Consider the following 20,407-nt stretch of genomic DNA (forward strand, 5'->3'; position numbering starts at 1 on the left):
CCGATGAATGTTTAGCGGGTCATTCCTGAGTAGAAGATCTATGTATACTAGTTTTAATTAGAACTAGTATATATTAGTTTGACGATTTTTATTTTTATTATTTTAAAAACATTTTATTCTAATTTTAATAAAAAAATTCATCCATATTATTATAGCAAGGGAAAATTTGCATACATCCCCATTGACAAACACAACTTTACGTGCACTTCTCATTGGAAAATTTTTTTGTTTTCACTCCTTAGTCTAATATACTTATTTAATTGCCCCTGATATTTTAAGTATAAAAAGTCTAAAAATGAGTATAAATCTTCTTAAATGGATGAAAAATATATTAGATTTTTTTTTTTTAATGATGCTCAATTGGATGAAAAATATATTGATTTTTTTTAAATGATACTGAATTTAGGAGGAATTATATTAAATAGGAAAAAAGTCGTACTCAATTTAATAGAAAATATACTCGATTTTAATTTAAAATGTTGAATTTTATAGAAATTATATTCATTTTTAGATTATTTATACCTAAAAAATATGAAGGATAATTTTAATAGAAAATATACTCGAATATACTAGATTTTCTTTAAATGATATTCATTGGATAGAAAATATACTAGATTTTCTTTAAATGATATTTAATTGGATAGAAAATATATTAGATTTTCTTTTTAGTGCTAAATTTAAGAGAAATTATATTAAAATAGGAAAAAAATATGAAATATACTTGATTCTAATATAAGGTGCTGAATTTAAGATGAATTATACTCATTTTTAGACCTTTTATACCTAAAATAAATAAAACTTTACATGCAGAGAGTGGAAATAAAGTTTTTTATAAATAAAGATTATATGTAAAATTTAAATTGTGATTAGAAATTTCTCTCTACTTTACACTTATAGCAATTTTCATAATAAAATTTGACTGTATATTTTAATTTTATTCTCGCACATATTTACCCAAAGTATCTATTTGTCGGATTTTGAGGTCCTACATGATTCGTTATCGCACATCGAGGAAAAAGATCCGATCCGATAAGGGTTTCAACGATCCCTTTGCTTCGTCCTACGAATCACAGCCGATTGGATGCCACTATGCTCTCCTCCCTCCGCCGACGCCCCTTCGCCCCTCCACTCCCCTCCGCCGAGCTCCTTCCGATCCGTTTCTCCCGTTTCCGCTCATCCCCACCTCCTCCGCTGCCTTCTGCACCACCGCCCCCTTCGATGGTGTCATCAGCGGGGATTATCCTACTGCGTCCGAAAAGGATGGAGATACGGTGGGATACCGACACACCGACGCGTACAAGGCGATCCAGCTCGTGAGCATTCGGTCGTGAAGGTGTTCACTGTTTCCAGCAGCCCCAATTTCTTCATGCCGTGGCAGAGGAAGGTGCAGAGGGAGATCTTCGGTTCTGGTGAGTTCAAAATTTCCCCTTTTTCATTTTTTCGCTGCATATTTTGCTCAGTCACATCAAAATTCCTGTCTCGTTTGCTTGTCATGATCATTTATCATCACCGGATTGTAACTATCTTGGGGCTGGCTATATGAATTGTATTTCTCCATTGAATCCATTAAGATATTTTCCAATTTTTATGATAAATATTGACGGTATATTTTATGCTATGAGAGTTGTTAATTTTAAAATAAGCATCTGAGCTTTGACATATGCAAATGTTTAAATAGCAAATTTTAAAGATTTGCCAATATAATATTGACAAGGAAAGGTGGTTTCAAAGAGAAGTAATTTGTTAAGTTTATTAGTTGGAATCCTAGTAAGTACACTATCAAGAAGAGATTCCATGTACATGTTTGGATAGTAAGATAATTAAGGTAAATTGAATGACCAGGGACATTCTCATTGTTTAACCTTTTTTTTATTCAACAAGAAAACATTTTCCAATATTCAGTGAATGGGTGGTGGAAGAGAAAACATAATGGTGTTTAGGTCATTAGGTGGACTGAAAAGTTTTGACTTTGTAGAGGAATTTGATGACAACCTTTTATTAATATAAATTATGGTTGATTAAATAATTCATACTTAAAAACCTGATCAAAGTTTAATTTGCAAAAAAACTTCCAGAAAAAATAAAAACTTTTTACAATTTGATTTCAATAAATGGCAATTTTTTGAAAAAAAAATTGTTACGTGCCGCACATACTTTCACCTGATAGTCAGGATACTACAGCCTAATCTGGTTATACCTACACCTTCTAGGAGCAGCTAATGAAAATTTTCCATTGACTTAAGTATTTTAGAAAATTCATTTGCATATGCTGAGCTGCATATACTGGTTTTCATTTACAAACCACCATGACCGCTTTGTTCTGTCTGATGTCTTACAGGATTTGCAATTCCTGGGCGGCAAATTGTTACTAATGCTCATGTAGTTGCTGATCACACATATGCACTGGTAAGAAAGCATGGTTCACCAACCAAGTACAAGGCAGAAGTTCAAGCTATCGGTCATGAATATGATTTAGCTCTTCTCACTGTGGAAAATGAGGAATTTTGGGATGGTATGATTTTTCTGCAGCTGAGTGACATTCCTTATATACAAGAAGTTGCTGTTGTTGGTTACCCTCAAGGTCTGTATGCTAACTTCAGAAGGGGCAGTTTGATCACTTGCCAATTTTTTTCTTAATAAACATCTTATTTTTAATCTTGCACCTGTTATATTTACTCCTCTGTAGTTTCTAATAGAAAAATGTTATGTTGCTTCTCAAGTTAAGAAATACTTATGTATGTTAATGTCTGTATTACTTTGTTGTAGTATCTCTCTTTTGTTTTACTAGCTGATTAAATTGTCCTAATACAGCAGTTGAACAAGAAGATTTATGTAAAGGTCATTATTCTTTTGGCTTTCTTTGGATCTCGTGGCAACGAATTTTGCTCCTGAAATATTAAACTTCCCCTGTGCCGTTGATTGTGCTCCTACTTTTTGAGAAGACAAAGAAGATTGAACAATGGACATGAAATATTAAACATTCAATTAAATGTGATATTTTGATGCAAGGACCTTGTTCCATGACTGTTGAAACAATGCTATTATCCTTTCACCCTGCATCTAATTCAAAGCATCATTTCGAGTGCAGGTGGAGACAACATTTCTGTTACCAAAGGCGTGGTATCTAGAGTAGAACCAACACAATATGTTCATGGTGCTACCCAGCTAATGGCCATACAAATTGATGCAGCTATTAACCCAGGAAACAGTGGAGGACCAGCAATAATGGGTGACAAAGTTGCTGGAGTTGCTTTTCAGAACCTTTCAGGTGGGGTGAGTGATATTGGTTTTTTGTTTTCTCCTTTTTTCTTGATTTCAGATTTTTTTTCAGGCACAATTTTTTAGTTTATAGAAAATAATCTGACATTGTTGGAGACTATTACGGGTATGCATTCTTGTTCGTAACTCGCATTGCTGCATGTATGCGGAGATGACAATGTTTTTGATCATCCTTACCATCATCACTATCTAACGTGTTTGTCCTTGCTATTGGTATTGGCTACATGAGTTATATTAGGCTATATCACTAGCAATATTCAAATTAGTTAACTTTTTATTGCATTGGCTAATTGATTACATATTTTCTTTGATCTTCCTCTACACTTTTACCTTCCACTCAAATTGTTAACTCATCTAATTTAGAAGGAATAATGATTACACGAGACTCTACATTCTCCTAAGCATTTAATTCCTTAGCATAATTATTTGCATATCATATGTTTTTCACACACTGATGAAAGTGTCAAAGCAATTTTTTTCGGTGGAGAATGGTAGGAACACTGGGAATTAAGGGGGAAAATGGTGCATATCTCAAGTTCTCGACTCGTGTATGCATTATCTTATGTATGTGACTATGCAGTATACACTATGTTTTGTAAGCAGTAAGGATTGAACCTTCTAAGATCTGTTCAGCTTGTTAGCAAAAATTGATGACTTAATGTACTTGCATAAATTCATTCCATTGAGGTGGAGAATTTTTCTTTACAGCCCTTGAAGAAGTAGAAAGGAGACTGGAGAAGAAGATTTCTGATACTGATAAGAGAACTATTATACATAACTTAGCTTTCAATTTATCTGCTGCAAGGAATATTTAAACTTCAAAGTTGCTCTATTTCTCCGATGACATTATTAGATATGCTAAATTGGTAAAGTAGACATTGTAACTTGTCCACTAACATAAGTACCCCAAAGTATATCATTATGAAATGGAATTTAGATTGGCAAGTCTAAATTGCATTTATTCAGGCTCTTCATTCTATTCTTGTTTTTAAAAAATTATAGTAAATTTCATTTTTCCACATTTATAATTGATAAGGGCTAATCAAACAGTCTGTGTGCTATTACTTTTATATTGTATCATGGAATACTCACACATGTAGAAAGGATATGCCACTCTTCAGTGATTATAGCATTGCTTGGTATGTCTTTTATAGGTACATTATTCCTGTTCCAATTATCAAACACTTCATTTCTAGAGTGGAAGAGAAGGGTGAATATGTGGGATTTTGCTCTCTTGGAGTGTCATGCCAACCTACAGAAAATTGTTATCTTCAGAGTTACTTCTGCATAAAGCAAGATATGACCGGTGTTCTTGTTAATAAAATCAATCCTCTATCACATGCTCAAACAATGTTGAAGAAAGATGATATCATCCTTAAATTTGATGGAGTGCCATTGCAAGTGATGGAAGTGGTAGGTTGAATCCCTCCCCTATCTCATTGAAAAATCACATGTTCCTTCATCATCCAAATGTTCTGCCGTAAAAAATCTCTGCATAGATTGTGCTATTTGTAGTTGGGTAGCGTGATTTGTATCCTTCCAGTGAGCCATGGAATTGTGTTTTGTGCAGTACCATTTTGAAACAGAGAGAGAGTACCTTTCGATCACCTTGTGTCTATGAAGAAACCAGGGGAAACAGTCTTCTCCATGTATTGAGAGATGGGAAAGAGCATCAGTTCAATGTTTCTCTTCAACCAGTAAGTTCATTACTAATTTCTATTGCAGTTTTATGTGTAAATGGCTATTCTAGTTGTTCGAGACCCTAAAATTTAATGATTCCTGAAAAAAGTGGCTAACCTTCTAATGGAAGAGTGGAATTATGAATTTTTTAATATTAAAAAAAATGTAACTCAAGATATTAATTTTGATTGTTAATTCTTATTTAATAACTCATTCATTAAGGGAAGGCCCTTGATACTAATAAATGTATTTTGCGATTAGTTCATTGATTCTATGGATATTTTTCTCTTCTCTATCATGAACCACATGCTGGAAAGAAACTTAGAAATTCTGGTGAACCTGAGCAAGTTTATTTAGACGAAGAGAAAGTCATCATTTTTAACTACAACAACGCGCGGCTTGCTACACCCAGAATTCTGAAGCGCCACAGAATACCTTCAGCTGTGTCGAGTGTTCTAGTCGACGAACAAGAAACCATGCAATGGTGAAACTGCAGTCGCATCCTCAACTTGACTTCATTGTGTACATCTCTTCTTTAGAATTTTGAAGGCATTAACCATTCAAACCTCGAAGTTGAAAGATTCTTTTCCCTTAAAAGGGCATGTTTCTTAGCAGGGAAAGAAACTAGGTTGAGGGAAGTCTAAAAATAGGATTAATATTTAGATTATTTGTTATTATTGATATGTAGACGTTAAATAATCTGTTTTAATTAGTTTAGATGGCGAATTAATACCTATTTGCAATTGATTTTAATTTGTTTTAATTTTTTCCCTCTGTTCTCCTAATTGGCATTCAATTCTCAGAGTAAAATTCCTTTGTGATTATTTTAAATGATGGTATTATTATCCAAATAATTGTTTTATTGTTTATTTGTCTCAATTATTTTTAAACATAGAAGACATAAATTTCTTTAATGTTTTGAAGCTAAATCAGAAAAACTGTTTTTTTTAAAAAAAATATTTTTTTATAATAACTAACAAAAATTGAAGAAGCATGTAAATTAAATTGCAATAAAATAAAAATTAGCTATTGAATTTTGAGTAATATATTTGCTTATTATTAAGTTACAATCTTATAGGTTAAATTTTATTTTTAAAAATATAACATGTCAAAGTAAGTTTTTATATTGCAAATCGTTGCAATAATAATTATATATATATATATATATATATATATATATATATATATATATATATTTCGAGTTTGATGTAATTTAGGAAATACTAAATGGTTATTACTAAGTAAATAACAAATATATAAGCTCTTATCAAATGCTTTCATAGCTCAGTTGGTTAGAGCACCCGTTTAGTAAGCGGGAGGTCCTGAGTTCAACTCTCAGTGAAAGCAATTATTTTTGTGGCTTAATTATTGTTTTTATAAATATATTTGTATACAATTAGAATACCCAATTCAGCTTAAATAATTTATTGTATTATTTAGTTCTCGTATCAACCAATCGTGCAACGACAAACCCTCAACAAATCAATCAAGCACTCGCATTTTCGGATTAGTTCTAAAAATAATAATAAAAAACAAAATTATATTCATCTAACATTCAATTAAAATCACTTTTTGGTTGGTGCCACCTCATATACATCATCTTATCCTGTTTTTTTTTTTTTATCAAAGTCTATTTCGAGAAGACTTATATATCTTTCGTCTACTAAATTGAAAAACAAAAATAGAATAAAATTCACAATTTCTCTGCAACAAAAGCACTTTTTGATACAGAATGAAAATACAACTTGAATTTGTCTCAAAGTGCAGAATAAACACAAACTACAGAGACAAACAAAGAATACAAAAAGATTCACAAGATGTGTGTATATGATATATGTACATGGAAGAAGATCATCTCTCTCTATCTATCTTTTGAGCTTTGCAGTCCTGTTCTTCACATAAAACTTGTCCAATGCACGCAAATGCCCCTATATCATTCCCTAATGGTTTCGCTTATCCAATCGCGAAACCGATACACTTTCTCATAGCTTGGAAACACATTGAAAGCCATTGCACACTGCCAACCAGACCGAGAACAAGACCAAGCAAAAGATGATGTCCACAGAGACAATAAGCTTCACATGTCTCCACCACAATTTGTACCCGATCATCTCCCTACTTGAGCTCATCAAATTCGCTTGCTCCATTGGCATATCGATCATCAGCATACCATCTTTGAGCAAAGGCTGGTTCGTCGAAGGCGAAGCGTAATTCCCCTCGGAAGAATGAGGTGCGGTGTATTCGAGCGAGGAGACTAAATGCTTGATGACTGAAACCAATTCATCATGAAGGTCTCTCCCTTATGCTCTCCAGGAGCGTGAGGACGACCAAACTCCCCACACCCCGATCAATGATCGCGAAGTAAGTGTAGCCGTCCGCCGTTAAGAAGCCAAAGGTCCTGACGCCAACGGTGTGGAAGTACCAGTAATGGAAATCAGGGGCTTTTTCGAGGCATTCTGCGGCGAGAGTCTCCAGCTCCTGGTCGGCGCTGTTGTATAAATAGATCACCTTTGTGACTTTGGCGACGCAGCAGTAGGACTATGTTGATGGCTGGAGGACTCATCGGCGATCGACCTCCGATCTATCGACCAATATGAACTGTGAATTGTGGGGAGACCGGCCTCGCCTATCGGGAGCGCCTCAAATCCATCCCCAAATCCAAGTCCTGGTTCTAGGGTTTCGGCTCAGAATCTGTTGCCGATCTCGAGCTTTTGAACCCCTTGCCCTCCAGATCCGGAATCCCTCGCCGTCGAACACGCTAAATCGGGGAGAAAAACTGCAGACAAAGGAGGATCACTCGGACTTGCTCGATCAAAATCAAACGACAACGACGAAGACGCAAAATCCAATCTACGCGCTGCTTAAATCGCGATTTTGGAAAAAGAAGGGAGAACGGGAACGTACCGAGGAGGTCGATCGGAGGCAGAAACCCACGATCGGAGTCAACTTCGCTCGCATCGACCGACAAACCGCCCGCCTCCTCGCGCCATTTCGAAGACCTCGACGGCGACTTCTCCTCCACGATTTTGCCGCTGGACAGCATCGGACCCACATAGCCAGTCGCCAGACATCGTTTAAAGAACAAAAATTGTGACAAATTTTATTAATTTTAAAATGATAAAACATAGTAATTTAAAAAGGCAAAATAGATATTTTTATTTTAAATACATTTAAAGACATTTTAAAGAAAATATATATATTTAAATAGGAAAATAATGAAAATAAAATTTGTCAATAGAATAAGAAGTAGAATAAAATGCCTTAACGGTTGAGTTAAGAAATTTTATCCATTTATTTATTCACTAAAATAAAACTTAATAATGATAATTAAAAATAATAATAAATTAAATAATTATATTTTTGTAATTTCAATCAAAACTTGCTTTGAGTATGATCTTTATCGAGCTCAGGTCTAACAAAACGAGCACTGTGTTAGTTTGTCGAATCGAAATGGCTCGACTCATTCGCCATCACTACTTCCATTCCATGCCGGATATAAAATAGGCTAATTACATGGCAATTATGCCTAATTACTTAGGCTAATAGATAATAAAGTGGCTAATCAAGATTTAATTATTCCCATATCTCCATGTCATCGACGTTTAACTCTTCGAGCATCGCAGCCTCCTCGCTGGTGGCCGCCTCTCCCAAGCTCGTCCTTTGCCGACGCCGGTCATCTCTTTCGTCGCTCTCTGGCGACCGCGACTGCTGCGGGACTCCGACGGCCAACTGCGCGTCGACCATCATCCCGCGGTTGGACGCGGCTCGCTGCACCGACAGCGGCGACAGGGGCGCCCAAGTGTGCTGGGCGATTTGGTCGGGGAAGTTGAGGCGGCGGCCGAGGAGGGAGGAGCTCGGCCCTCGGAAGAAGAAGAGTGCGGTGTCGTGCGCCACTGCTGCGGCTTCCGGCGTCGTGTACGAGCCGAGCCACAGGCGGTCGCCTGTCCCCGGCACACGGATCTCCGACACCCACTTGCCCCATTTCCGGCGGCGCACGCCCTTGTAACTCTTCTCGTCGAGGTGGCCGGCGGCAGCGTTGCTCATCGAATCAGCTTTTTCCAGCTGCCTCGCTGAAAAAAAAAATTGGAGGGGAGTGTTTTATACCAGAAAGGGGACGGTTGACATTTAAAATGTCAACTCCGGTGGCTGACATTTTATAACTAACGGGAGATTGACCAGAATCTAACTGTGTTTTGTGGCTTTTGGCACCTTAGACTAGCAACGAAAGTCAATATTTTCAATGTCAGACCTCGTGAGTCAAATGCATTCGGTGGTCAACTATTATTATAAAAGGAGAGGTTAAAAAGGAAGATTTTGAAATAAGATGCATGTTTTGCCGCGTCGTACGGAGAAAGTCAAATCTGTTGAGTTGACCTATGGGGTCAAACGGAAGGATAATCACATTTCGAATTGACCGTTGATTAGAGTGCGACAACATGTCGGCACTTTTAGTTTTATTATTAATTATTAATTATTTTTTAAAAATATATATTTTAACGATAAGGGTCGAATTTAATTGATTTATTATTTCTTGATTTGTGTTTATCTTTTAAAAGTTCGTTGAACCTTAACACTAATGTTGAGTCGAATGTTTTGATTTGAGCACAAGTTCGACTCAAAACTCTTCGTGTAGGCGTTTTCATTACTCAATTTGATTTGACGCGAGTCGAATTAGTATTGAGGAAGGGCAAGAGTATGGAACGTATTTAATACACTTTAGTTGATACAATAAACTCCCGTTAAAGTGAAGGTGAAATATCATGTTTATTTATTTATTTATTTATATATATATATTTTTGATAATCTTGATATCCGGTTAATTTTAAAGGTGATAGATTCGGCTCAAAATTTTTCACTGGTCGCAAATATAAATTGGGAAGTGCCCGGAGATACCCATTCAATGGCTATTTTTAAAAAATTTATCGTCTCATTAAAAGAAAATTTATATAGTATGTTTCAATTTGAATTCATAGCTTAAATGTCTTATTAATCACTTAAAATTATAGCAAAAAGTGATTACGATCATCACATTTGTCCTCGTAGTCGATCTCAAGTTAAGTGAAGAAAAGTAAATTATGAGTTTAACTTATATCTATCTAAATAACTAGAGGATAGAAGGAGCTTTTACTTGTATAATTAAAAAAAAAAAAAGAATGAACCAAAGAACGCGATCAATTTAATGTTACAAAAGTTTACTACGGTCAAGATAAATTAAAAAGGACTTGCATTAGATGGCTCATGACTGCACGTCCAGTTGAAAGGAAAAAATCTTTGCAAATAACTTTTACTTATCAATCACCGATATCAGTCAATTTCATTCTTAGTTGAGGAAGAATTTTGCAAATTCACGAAGCGGGGTGATTGTCTCCTATCAAATAAATTCCTAATTCTCCCTTTGGGGTTTCTACTCTTACGTAAAGTTCTTGTTTCGACAATTCAACATTGGATGAAGGTTTTTTACTCATAAATCTATATTCAAAATCATTCCATTTGGAATTTTTAGCTCTACCAAAACGTCGGATTTCTAAATTTTCATAGGGTCCATCATGAATTCCTTCTAAGGTCTGTTGAATTATTTTTATGGATTTCCTCATTTTACCCATTCGTACTAAATAGCGAGCTAATGAATCTCCTTTTTGCCACCACCTTTTGTGGAAATAATTGACACAACACAACATATAGCTAATTTGACGGAACCAATTGATTTGTGTAATGAATTACAAATAAGGAGACATCACGGATATTGGACAAAACCAACAATTAGCTCTCAAGATGGAAGTTATCCTATAGATGCTCAATCTATGTCTATTCGAAATGCGAATTATAGAGCATCCACATATGTTACTGTATCCAAAGATTTTATCTTAAATTTTGGATAAGCTAGTTAAAAAACCTTTGCATCAGCTACCCAAATTTATTCCTTAAATTTATATTTGATGAATAATGATTCTCTAAATTTAAGGAATGAAACTTCTATCTTAAAAAAAAAAAAATATTTCTTTTTAATCTCTCTCCTTCACTCAATCTTTTCAATCTCTCTCATTTCATTCATTCCATAAATATAATAAAAAAAATAATAGAAAGAGAAGAAAATAATAAAAAATTAAGGATGATATAAATTTTAAGATAGTTGATGTAGTGTGTACTGCAAAATAATTATCTAAATTTAATAAAATGAATCATTTATCTTAAATTTTAGATATAGTAATAAGAAAATTTATATGGATACTCTAGATGACCAGGCAGATCAAAACTATAATTGATCATTGATATTTTTATACCAAAAATGACTAAAAATATTATTGTACAATTAAAGGAAAATATATATTATTTTTAAAAGGGAAAAAAAAAATCTTCTCCACGTTTTCTTCATTCTCATCGACGCAAAATGAAGTTTTTTTCTACTCCGATGGCGCCCGCCTCCCGACCTCGCCGTCGTATCCTCGCGCGACGCCGACCTACTGTCGCCGAGCCGCTTCCATCCTCCGCTACATCCGCTTCGACGTTGCCTCCTCCCACTATGACCCAAGCGCGGAATAGGTCGGTAAGCTGCGTCGAGCGATGAACCATCAAAGCGCCCTAATCAAGCCGAAGAGGACCTACTCGATGTTCTACTCGATCTCAAAGAGAACGGAACCCTAGAAATCTCGATCACATTCGGCAGCATCAAAGCTGCGATTTTGGGGAAAGTTTCCAACCGAATCTGATTTAGGGATTAGGGCATCTTCACCGTAGGACGAAGCCAACGTCGGCGATCATGGAATGGACGACGCCGGAGCTCATCAGGAACCCTAACGTGACGGCGAAGGCGCAGGGTGGAAGTGCCAGAGGCGATGCAGGGGAATGAACCCTAGGGATTTCGAGGAAGTCATCTGTGAGCTCCATCCTGGATTTATTTTATTTTATGTTAAATTCAGGTATCCTGGCCAAACTAACCTCGAAGTGGACGGGCCGGCCCACTTCGAAAAATAAAAAAATAAAAAAATAAAAAAAAAGTGTGAAAGAAAATTTAGGGGGTGTTTTGTTGGAATTTGTAAATCAGAATGATAATGAATTTAATTATAATAAAAAAAATAAAAATCTCAATTAGTCTCATTGATTATTTTTGGAGTGATCGGTTCAATCCTACTAATGTTTTTCATCGGTCATCAAGGTAAATCGAGAAGTGTACACAATGGTTAACCCAGAAATCCAGCCTCCTTTGATTGCACCCTCCATTTGGAGGGAAAATTCCTGCAAATACGCTAAAGCTAGGGTTCGAACCATGGGTGTTTGGGTGACAACCTGCATGTCCTAATATGGCCCGTGGGATCATATCCCGGGGACATGAGTTTGATTATAGGATCAATAAGGATGACAATCAGGATTGTAGTATCAGTGTTTAGTTTAAATCAATGTTAGTAATGAGAATCAAATAAATTTCTAATTTCATCCTTATTAGTTACTGAATTAAAAAAAAATAATATGAGTTTTTTTCATTTTAAATAACCGCAATATAAGATTTTACTTGTTTTGACTTGAAAAATAATTATAATATAAGATTTTTTTATCGATAATTTTAGCATTTTTACTTTTCTTTCCCCTTTTTATTCTTTAAAGCTGGATTGCTTCTGCTTCCTCCACCAGATTACTGTGAGCTGGTGGGATGACGACTTCGTCCATTAAGCTGTGAGTCTGTTATTCATCGATCGGGGACGGGTAGACGAGTCGGGGTGGTTGTTGAGCAACAGTTTACATTTAATAGGCGAAAGCTATAGTTTGGCTGGAGGACCTTTAACTAGATGGCCCTGGGAGATATGATGACGTCCAATTCTCTAGGTTATCGTCATCCATTTTGCATCATTTGGATGAGTTCTCTGACTGGGAGGATGGGGTGTAAGTACCTTGTAGTAGTTTAAATGTGATCAACCAAGTAAAGTTAGGTTCTGTTGTATTTAACCTTTGTGTGTAAGTGTGCAGGAACTTAGGAGCACAGGAAATCGAGCAAAAGATGTAGTTAGCGAGAAGGACGACGCGGGAGATAGCAAACAGACTCGGTGCATCCAAAGGATGAGGTGTGGCGGAAGAGTACGCTGGTGGACGAGAAGGAGGCGCGCAACATTTTCGACGGACGAGAAGCCGAAGCGAAAGATTGCTCGAAGGCCGGAACATGGGTTCGAGTGAGTCCTATTCCGAATGGCCAAAATCACCCAAGCGAGCGGAGTCGGAGTGGAAGACCCGGACCAATACGAGCAAAACCGGAGCGGAAGACCGGGACAGAAAGTCAACAGAATGTTGACTTTCTGAATTGGGGTGCCAGAAATCCATCCGAGCGCCCAGAGCAGATTTTTATCCGGAACGCGACGTAGTACGAAGGGGATAAAAGTTTATCCCCCAGGCACCTGGAACCCTTCTAGGTGCCCCGACCAGAACTATAAATACAACCCTGGTCTCAGAAGCTTAGACAAAACACTGGTAATCATTTCTCTTTCGTTTAGCTTTCTGATATAGTGCTTTCATTGCTGTAAAGAGACTTCTCCGCCTAAAGGAGAGTTTAGTATACTTTTAACTTTTTTAGATTAACAACCTCCCCGGTTGTTACCAAGTAGTATACCCCATTGTGACTCTTCCTTTTTAGTTTTTTATTTATTTTATGCAAGTGTTGATTATTGTTAAAGTATAAAGTCGAGAAAGGTATTTTTGTATTTTTGTTGTGCAGGCTATTCACCCCCTTTAGCCGGTCGCCAAAGGGACCAATAAGTGGAATCATAGCCCAACAACTTCAGGAGGACTAACCGTCGAACGAAGTACACGAGATGGTCGAACCAAGCATCTACCCACCAAAGTTCAAGGGGGAATTCGTGAGCTGGAAGAAAAGGATGGAGATATTCTTTAAAACAGATTTCGATTTGCTTTTAATAATGAAATTTGGTTTTATAACACCTAAGGATAAAGAAGAATACCAATGGACGAAGAAGGAGCATGCCGACTTTGTGGCAAATGATAAAGCAGAGTTCCATCTGCTAAGCGTTTTACCATCACAAGAAGTCAATCGGATCGGAGCCTACGAGTCATCAAAGGAGCTCTAGGAGAAATTCCTAGAACTACACGAAAGGACATCTGAGGCGAAATTCGCGAGACGATATCTGCTTAGGAACTAGATCAGCAACATCAAATTAGAAGAAGGGGAAATTGTTGGACATCTTTACTCAAGAATGAAGGAACTCATCACCGGACACACGAATCTCTGAGAAAAAGTAAGCAGTCAAGATTCACTAAGGTACGCGCTGAATGCATTTCCTAGGACTACTAAATGAGCATTATTAGTAGATACTTAATATATATCTAAAGATCTAGAATCAAGTACTTTAGAAGAATTATTTTCAATATTTGAAGTCCATGAAACAAGATGTGCAGATCTGAAGGAGCCAAAGCACAAATTGCTTTAAAGGCAAAAATGGACGAACGAGACTCAGAATCTTCTCTCGATGATAACGAAATAACACTGATGGTAAGAAAATTTAAAAAGTTATTTAAAACTAAGAAATTTAATCAAGTACAGGGTACTACAACGAAAATAAAGATAGGATGATATTACTGCAATGAAGAAAGACACATGAAGGACAACTGTCTTAAACTGAAGAATAAGAACAAGGAGAAGAATAAGAAGCCAACCCAGACCAAGTATAATTTAAAAGTGACGTGGGACGAAACGCCATTAGAATCGGAGATAAAAGCCCTCGCCGGACTTGTGTTAGTGGCAAGTCACCAAGAAAACGAAGTCGAAGTAAGCTCGTCCGAAATGAGCATTAAGAGCATCTGAAGGGGGAGCGACATAGGAAGAAAGCAACACTTTAGGGGGAGCTTCAGATTATGGGATCGACAATGTAAGTCAGGTACGATCTTTTTCTCCTAACAAGTTATTTCAGTTTATAAAAATATTATCGAAAAATTACTGTAAGTTAGAAAAAGAAAATAAGGAATTAAAATTAACCTTAGCTGGTTCTTGTCGATTAGAAGACTTCGACAAAGTAAAAATAGAAAATGACAAATTGAAAACAGAAATAGAATATTTGAAAAATTGTGCATGCTCAAATAATCAAAATATTAGGAGATATAATAGTTTTAACTGATATTTTAAATACCAAAGGGTCAAATTAATAAAATATCATAAAAATACATTCCTAAGAAATTTCTGATTTATCATGTAGGAAGGAACCTATTTTGGGTTCCAAAATCATATTTAGATTAATTATTTTCTTTGGCTTTCAGACAAAAAGTTAAATATTTAATTTCTTTAAAAGGTTTCGTCTAGAAAATTGTTGTTGCTCTAATATCCAAGAAGATCTAGTGCCTCACCTCAACTTGAAAACTAATTATTGAAATAAATATTTAATTGACTAACTGTTAAGTAATTAGTTGTAATAGAAATACTTTCAATTGTTTGTCAAAAATTTTGTTAGAAATTATTTAAAAGTTAATTTTTCTAAAAAATTTATCACTTAACTGTAAGAAAATTTTCAAATATTAAAATTTCCTAAATGTTGTTTTTTTTTATTTTTTTAACTATAATTTAAACTTTATATGAAATTTTTTTTTTCTCTGCCTTAAATATGTTAATTTTTTTTCAACCTTAAACTTTAATATTTTTTTAATTATCCCTTAGACTTTTTATTGTTATTAAGTAGAATTTTTTTAATGTATCCCATTTTTAATGTGATCAAAAGGGGGAGTAGTAAAAATTAAGTCTAGGGTGGGTGGTACAATTCTTAATTTTTATACTTGCAAAAATCTTATTTTATAACTGTTATTTTTTGTGCTTTTACCCTAACTGAACTCGGGGTTTGCTCACATAAAAAAGAGAGAGATTGTAAGTATCTCGTAGTAATTTTGATGTGATCAACCAAGTAAAGTTAGGTTCTATTGGTATTTGACCTTTATGTCTAAGTGTGTAAGAACTTAGGAGCATAGGAAGTCGAGCGAAAGACGCAGCTAGCGAGAATGGTAGCACGGGAGAGAGCCGATGGGCTCGGTGCATCTGAAGGATTAGGTGTTGCGGAAGAATACGTTTGCGGACGAGAAGGAGGCATGCGACATTTCCAAGGGGCAAGAAGCCGGAGTGGAAGATTGCTCGAAGGCCGGAAAAAGGGTTCGCGTAAGCCCTATTCCGGATGGCCGAAATCACCCAAGTGAGCGGAGCCGGAGTGGAAGACGCAAACCAATGCGAGCGGAACCGGAGCGGAAGACTGGGACAAAAAGTCAACAGAATGTTGACTTTTCGAATCAGGCCGCCTGGAGCAGATTTTTATCCGGAACGCGATGAGACACTACGGGAATAAAAGTTTATCCCCCAGGCAACTAGAACTCTTCCAAGTACCCCGACCAGGTCTATAAATACAGTTCTGGTCTCAGAAGTTTAGACAGAACACTTGTAATCATCTCTCTTTCGTTTAGCTTTCTGATCTAGTGCTTTAATTGTTGTAAAGAGGTTTCTCTGCTTGAACGAGAGTTTAGTGTGCTTTTAATTTTTTTGGATTAATAATCTCCTCGGTTGTAACCAAGTAAACCCCGTTGTGCCTCTTTCTTTTTAGTTTCTTTTTTTTTTTTTATGCAAGTGTTGATTATTGTTAAACTATAAAGTCGAGAAAGGTATTTTTGTGTTTTTGTTGTGTAGGTTATTCAACCCCTTTAGTCAGTCGTCAAAGGGACCAACATGGGGAAGTGGCAGTGGGAGATAAGGAGCAAGAGACGGCGCAACTGTTTGGGAGCAACTTGCAAGTGACGGTTGTTGCTACCGAATGTAGTAGCATGGTGTACTTGACTTAGACGTTGGATTTCCTTCACCGGAGCTACTCCGACCAGCTTCCACTTCACTGGTTGATGGAGAAGATGGGGAACGGAGGGGTGCGGATGAAGGGGGCACGAGAATATTTGGTATTAAGGGGTAAAATTAGTATTAGGTTAAGGATATTTTTAAAATAAGGAAATTTTTTATTGTTAAAAATAGAGTAATAACTAATTGAGAAAAATATATATATAAATAAGTTATTACCTAATTATAAAAATTTATTTCTTTATTTATATTCTCATTCTTATATAATCCAAATATTAATAATAATAATCAATAATTACTATTCTTATTCTCTACCTCGTTCCTCTCAACCAAATCCCCTTATATTCAGTCTAACTCAATAAATTTTTAAATATCACGATGACTATTATGAAAAATAATAATTTCTTTTATTATTGTTCTATTTGTCCATCACCTTCCTGCTTTGGCCTTATACACAAAGTCAAAGTTCTTATCCTTCTAAAAGGCCTTCACCACATATAAAAGATATATATATTTTTTAACATATTATAGTTATTATAATACTATAATAATACTGAAATAAAAATATTTAAAGATGAAACACACATTAAAAAAAATGATGTTTTGACTTTTTAAAAGTAAATAATTGGTTTTTGATGATTCTGATAATTATTTTCAATTTCACGTGTCCACTGCTTGTGTGGATCTAGATTTAGATCTAAATCTGTGATCCACTAGTCTAATCTATTTAGACTAAATAAATCGGTCAAACCTACTTAATCAAAGAAGAGAGAATCCCATGCGATGCACGCTACACATTAAATTTAATTTTAAAAATATTTTTTTATAATTATTATTTATTTTTCAATTAGAAATAGAATGATTAGTTAATGTTGTTGGAATTAATTAATTGCTATCTACAATTAATAAATATAATTGCAAGACGTAGGAAACCACTCCTTTAAGTTAAACTATGAGATTACGGTGTGATAGTAAAAAACAGAACGAACTTCTTAAGTACGAAAATTCAAATTTTTAAAAATTTATCCGGATAAATTATTACACTTAGAAATTTTTAAAAAATTACTTTTGTTCATTCGTTATGATCTATTTATATTTTCAGATTTACTCTGACTATTAATAAAAAATTCTTATAGGATCATATTAATTATCTTTAAGATTAATTAGTTGTATCGTATATAGTTTTGATATACTGTCCATCTTACGTCATACACCTCGTGTCCACCTAATGCAATTTTTTTTTTTATTTTGTTAAACTCTCCGTTATCCGAATCAAATTTTACCTTTAGAATTTAAAGAATGAGCTATAGTATATAATATTAAGCAAAAAAAAAAAAAAATCAAATCGAAAAAAAATTTACGTGACACGAAATGTACAACATAAGGTAGGCATCATATCAATCTATATACACACACGCACACACTCGCGATTGTGCATACGTGTTGCGTGAGCTAGGCCTCTTATATTAAACACGTGAGCTAGGCCTCTTATATTAGGTGAGCCAATGCAGGGAGAGATTTGGGGAAGAAGAATTGACTTGTAAAAATTAATTATAATTTTTAAGAATTGTTCCTACGTTTATTTTTTTTAGTGAGACAAGACTAATATTTTTAATTGGATTATAAAAAATTAAGGTGGGGCAACTACCCAACAAAGTTATATATGGCTTCACTTCTGTTTGCATGTGTAATATAATGCATAAACGCACATGTGGGGAACATACTATCTTTTATAAAAAATTAATTTAATTCTTTATATCAGATATTAAATTGATAAGAATAAATATTATACTTAATCTTAGCCAAAAGTTTGTCCATAAATTAGGTAAGGGTTCACCGGCCCCATACAATAGTGCAATGCTAAGGTGATGCTATTAAATATCAATAGGGAGAGAGGGGGGTGTGTGAATATCACTCCTTAAAACTTTTTCTTTTCTCATAAAACAAATATCAAAGCAGTAGAGGAATATAAAACAAGAGACTCAAGTGGTTAGTTGGTTTGGATCCTATGTCGACTTCTAATTCAAGACTCGCGATCCTTGATAGCACCGTTGGACAATTCACTATAGTTCTTTGTTCCGAAACCTCTGGAAAGAAGCAATTCATATAATGAAATATGTAAGATAGTAACAACCTACTATCTTAACTTGAAACTAAGTACAAAGCAAGCTAAATAAATATATATTGAACCAATAAAAAGTGATGAGGATTGCCGGTACTTTATCAGAGCAGTAGCTTGCTTCAAGATGTGTTGTAGAGCAGTAGCACGAATACAGACTTTGTACAGAGGTAAATTGAAAATGTCGTTACTGCTTCGGACCTCAAGCTCCCTTTTTATAACCATAGTTCAGTCGACCAAACTTCATATTGATCAACTGAACCCTATGCCTTCCTTCTTTACTGAGATTCGATTTTCATGCATTTATGATCTTTAATTGTAACGACCCGCCTTCTACTAACTAGACTGTAAGGCCGATCGTCACATTATACTGTGCTAAACTATTCCCTGACCACCATTGAATCTAGATACGGAAGCTGTACTAATTTAAAATTTTGCTAAACTGTTAACATTTCTTGGTTCCATACATGCTAAGGTAGGTAAACTAACTATTCATGACATGTTTTACCTTCCCCATGGTCAAGGAACTGAACTTAGACATTTTCCCGCTGTTATCAGACCTCCCAATCGATCCATGGATCGATTGGAATGTCGGATCGATCCAGTGATCGATCCAGCACGCTACTGTGCTCAGGACAATAATTTGGATCGATCGGCTGATCGATCCAGGCTATTCAATCGATCCATTGATCGATCCCAGAGCTCTCTGTTCGCGACAGAAATGGCTGGATCGATCCAGAAGCCTACTGTTCGCGGAACAGATTGCCCAATCAATCAGCTGATCGATTGGGAACCCCCAATCGATCCACCGATCGATTGAGGTTTCTGATTTTTACAGTTAAGCTCTGATTTCAGCACTGTTTCGTGCCTCAATCACATTACAAGTTCTAAAATGACTAGGAAACACTCTACCAGTGATAAATAACGTTCTAACATCATAAAAGAAATGTTCTAAGCATAATAGAGTGCATGGTTAACTAATTCATGACCATTAACATACTAAAGTGCAAAATACTAAGACACCGAAAAGTTCTAATGCTTAAAACAATTTGCTAAGTCCCTAAGATCTTCATTCCAAACTCCTGCCCACACACATCTTCGTAGCATTGCCCTCCAGCCTCCGCTAGTCCATCTTTCCTTTACCTTTATCTGCAGTATAAGGAAAAGAAAGTATCTATAAGCTTTCGCTTAGTAAGAAACCATCTACCTCACAAAACATGCATACGATGCTATTTATGCTTTGAAAACATGCTATTTGAAAGGAACATACTGAATATGCTAAACATGGCATGACATACAACACATGGAAATCGAAACTGATCATGTTATATCAACAGAAAGCTAAACTGATACTAAAGCTGAGCTAAGCAAATACTAATCTGATGCTAAACTGAACTGAACTCACATGACTAATTTGTGATGTTTGAAAACTATATTCATAAGTAGATTAAAATAATAATCAAGCTACTGTTTGGGCCCGGCGACTGTACTTGCTATGCGCACATTCCTAACTAAAC

General features: G+C 35.5%; 2 protein-coding genes, 1 non-coding gene and 1 pseudogene across 5 annotated transcripts; 2 read left to right on the top strand and 2 right to left on the bottom strand.

Moving 5' to 3' along the window:
* The first annotated feature begins 1,041 nt into the window (after positions 1-1,041).
* On the top strand, positions 1,042-5,725 carry LOC122007329 (protease Do-like 10, mitochondrial). 3 transcript variants are annotated; one of them, XM_042563180.1, is made up of 6 exons: positions 1,043-1,409; positions 2,339-2,581; positions 3,089-3,268; positions 4,434-4,692; positions 4,850-4,976; positions 5,221-5,725. In XM_042563180.1, exons 1-4 carry the CDS (start codon positions 1,082-1,084, stop codon positions 4,568-4,570), a joined length of 888 nt encoding a protein of 295 aa, XP_042419114.1. In that variant the 5' UTR covers positions 1,043-1,081; the 3' UTR covers positions 4,571-4,692; positions 4,850-4,976; positions 5,221-5,725. The 3 variants fall into 3 exon arrangements, with proteins under 3 accessions (XP_042419115.1, XP_042419114.1, XP_042419113.1); XM_042563181.1 differs by having other exon boundaries at positions 1,042-1,409; positions 3,089-3,273; positions 4,850-5,725; XM_042563179.1 differs by having other exon boundaries at positions 4,850-5,725.
* A 507-nt stretch (positions 5,726-6,232) lies between these two features.
* Positions 6,233-6,306, top strand: TRNAT-AGU. The gene has a single exon. It is a non-coding gene; the product is annotated as a tRNA-Thr (tRNA).
* A 560-nt stretch (positions 6,307-6,866) lies between these two features.
* Positions 6,867-8,002, bottom strand: LOC122004767 (annotated as a pseudogene).
* Positions 8,003-8,452: 450 nt separating this feature from the next.
* LOC122004819 (ethylene-responsive transcription factor ERF020-like) lies at positions 8,453-9,049 on the bottom strand. Its single transcript, XM_042559644.1, has one exon. It carries the CDS (start codon positions 9,001-9,003, stop codon positions 8,533-8,535), a length of 471 nt encoding a protein of 156 aa, XP_042415578.1. The 5' UTR covers positions 9,004-9,049; the 3' UTR covers positions 8,453-8,532.
* Positions 9,050-20,407: the final 11,358 nt, after the last annotated feature.

The sequence above is a fragment of the Zingiber officinale genome, chromosome 7B (assembly GCF_018446385.1).
Source record: "Zingiber officinale cultivar Zhangliang chromosome 7B, Zo_v1.1, whole genome shotgun sequence".
Taxonomy (NCBI): domain Eukaryota; kingdom Viridiplantae; phylum Streptophyta; class Magnoliopsida; order Zingiberales; family Zingiberaceae; genus Zingiber; species Zingiber officinale.

What these genes read in the sequence shown, in the direction of transcription:
- LOC122004819 (XM_042559644.1), bottom strand. Translation starts at nt 9,003, where the DNA reads ATGAGCAACGCTGCCGCCGGCCACCTCGACGAGAAGAGTTACAAGGGC.
- LOC122007329 (XM_042563179.1), top strand. Translation starts at nt 1,082, where the DNA reads ATGCCACTATGCTCTCCTCCCTCCGCCGACGCCCCTTCGCCCCTCCAC. An exon ending in GAGGGAGATCTTCGGTTCTG is followed by an intron (nt 1,410 to 2,338) that starts GTGAGTTCAAAA and finishes GATGTCTTACAG; the next exon opens with GATTTGCAATTCCTGGGCGG. An exon ending in TGCTTTTCAGAACCTTTCAG is followed by an intron (nt 3,269 to 4,433) that starts GTGGGGTGAGTG and finishes TGTCTTTTATAG; the next exon opens with GTACATTATTCCTGTTCCAA.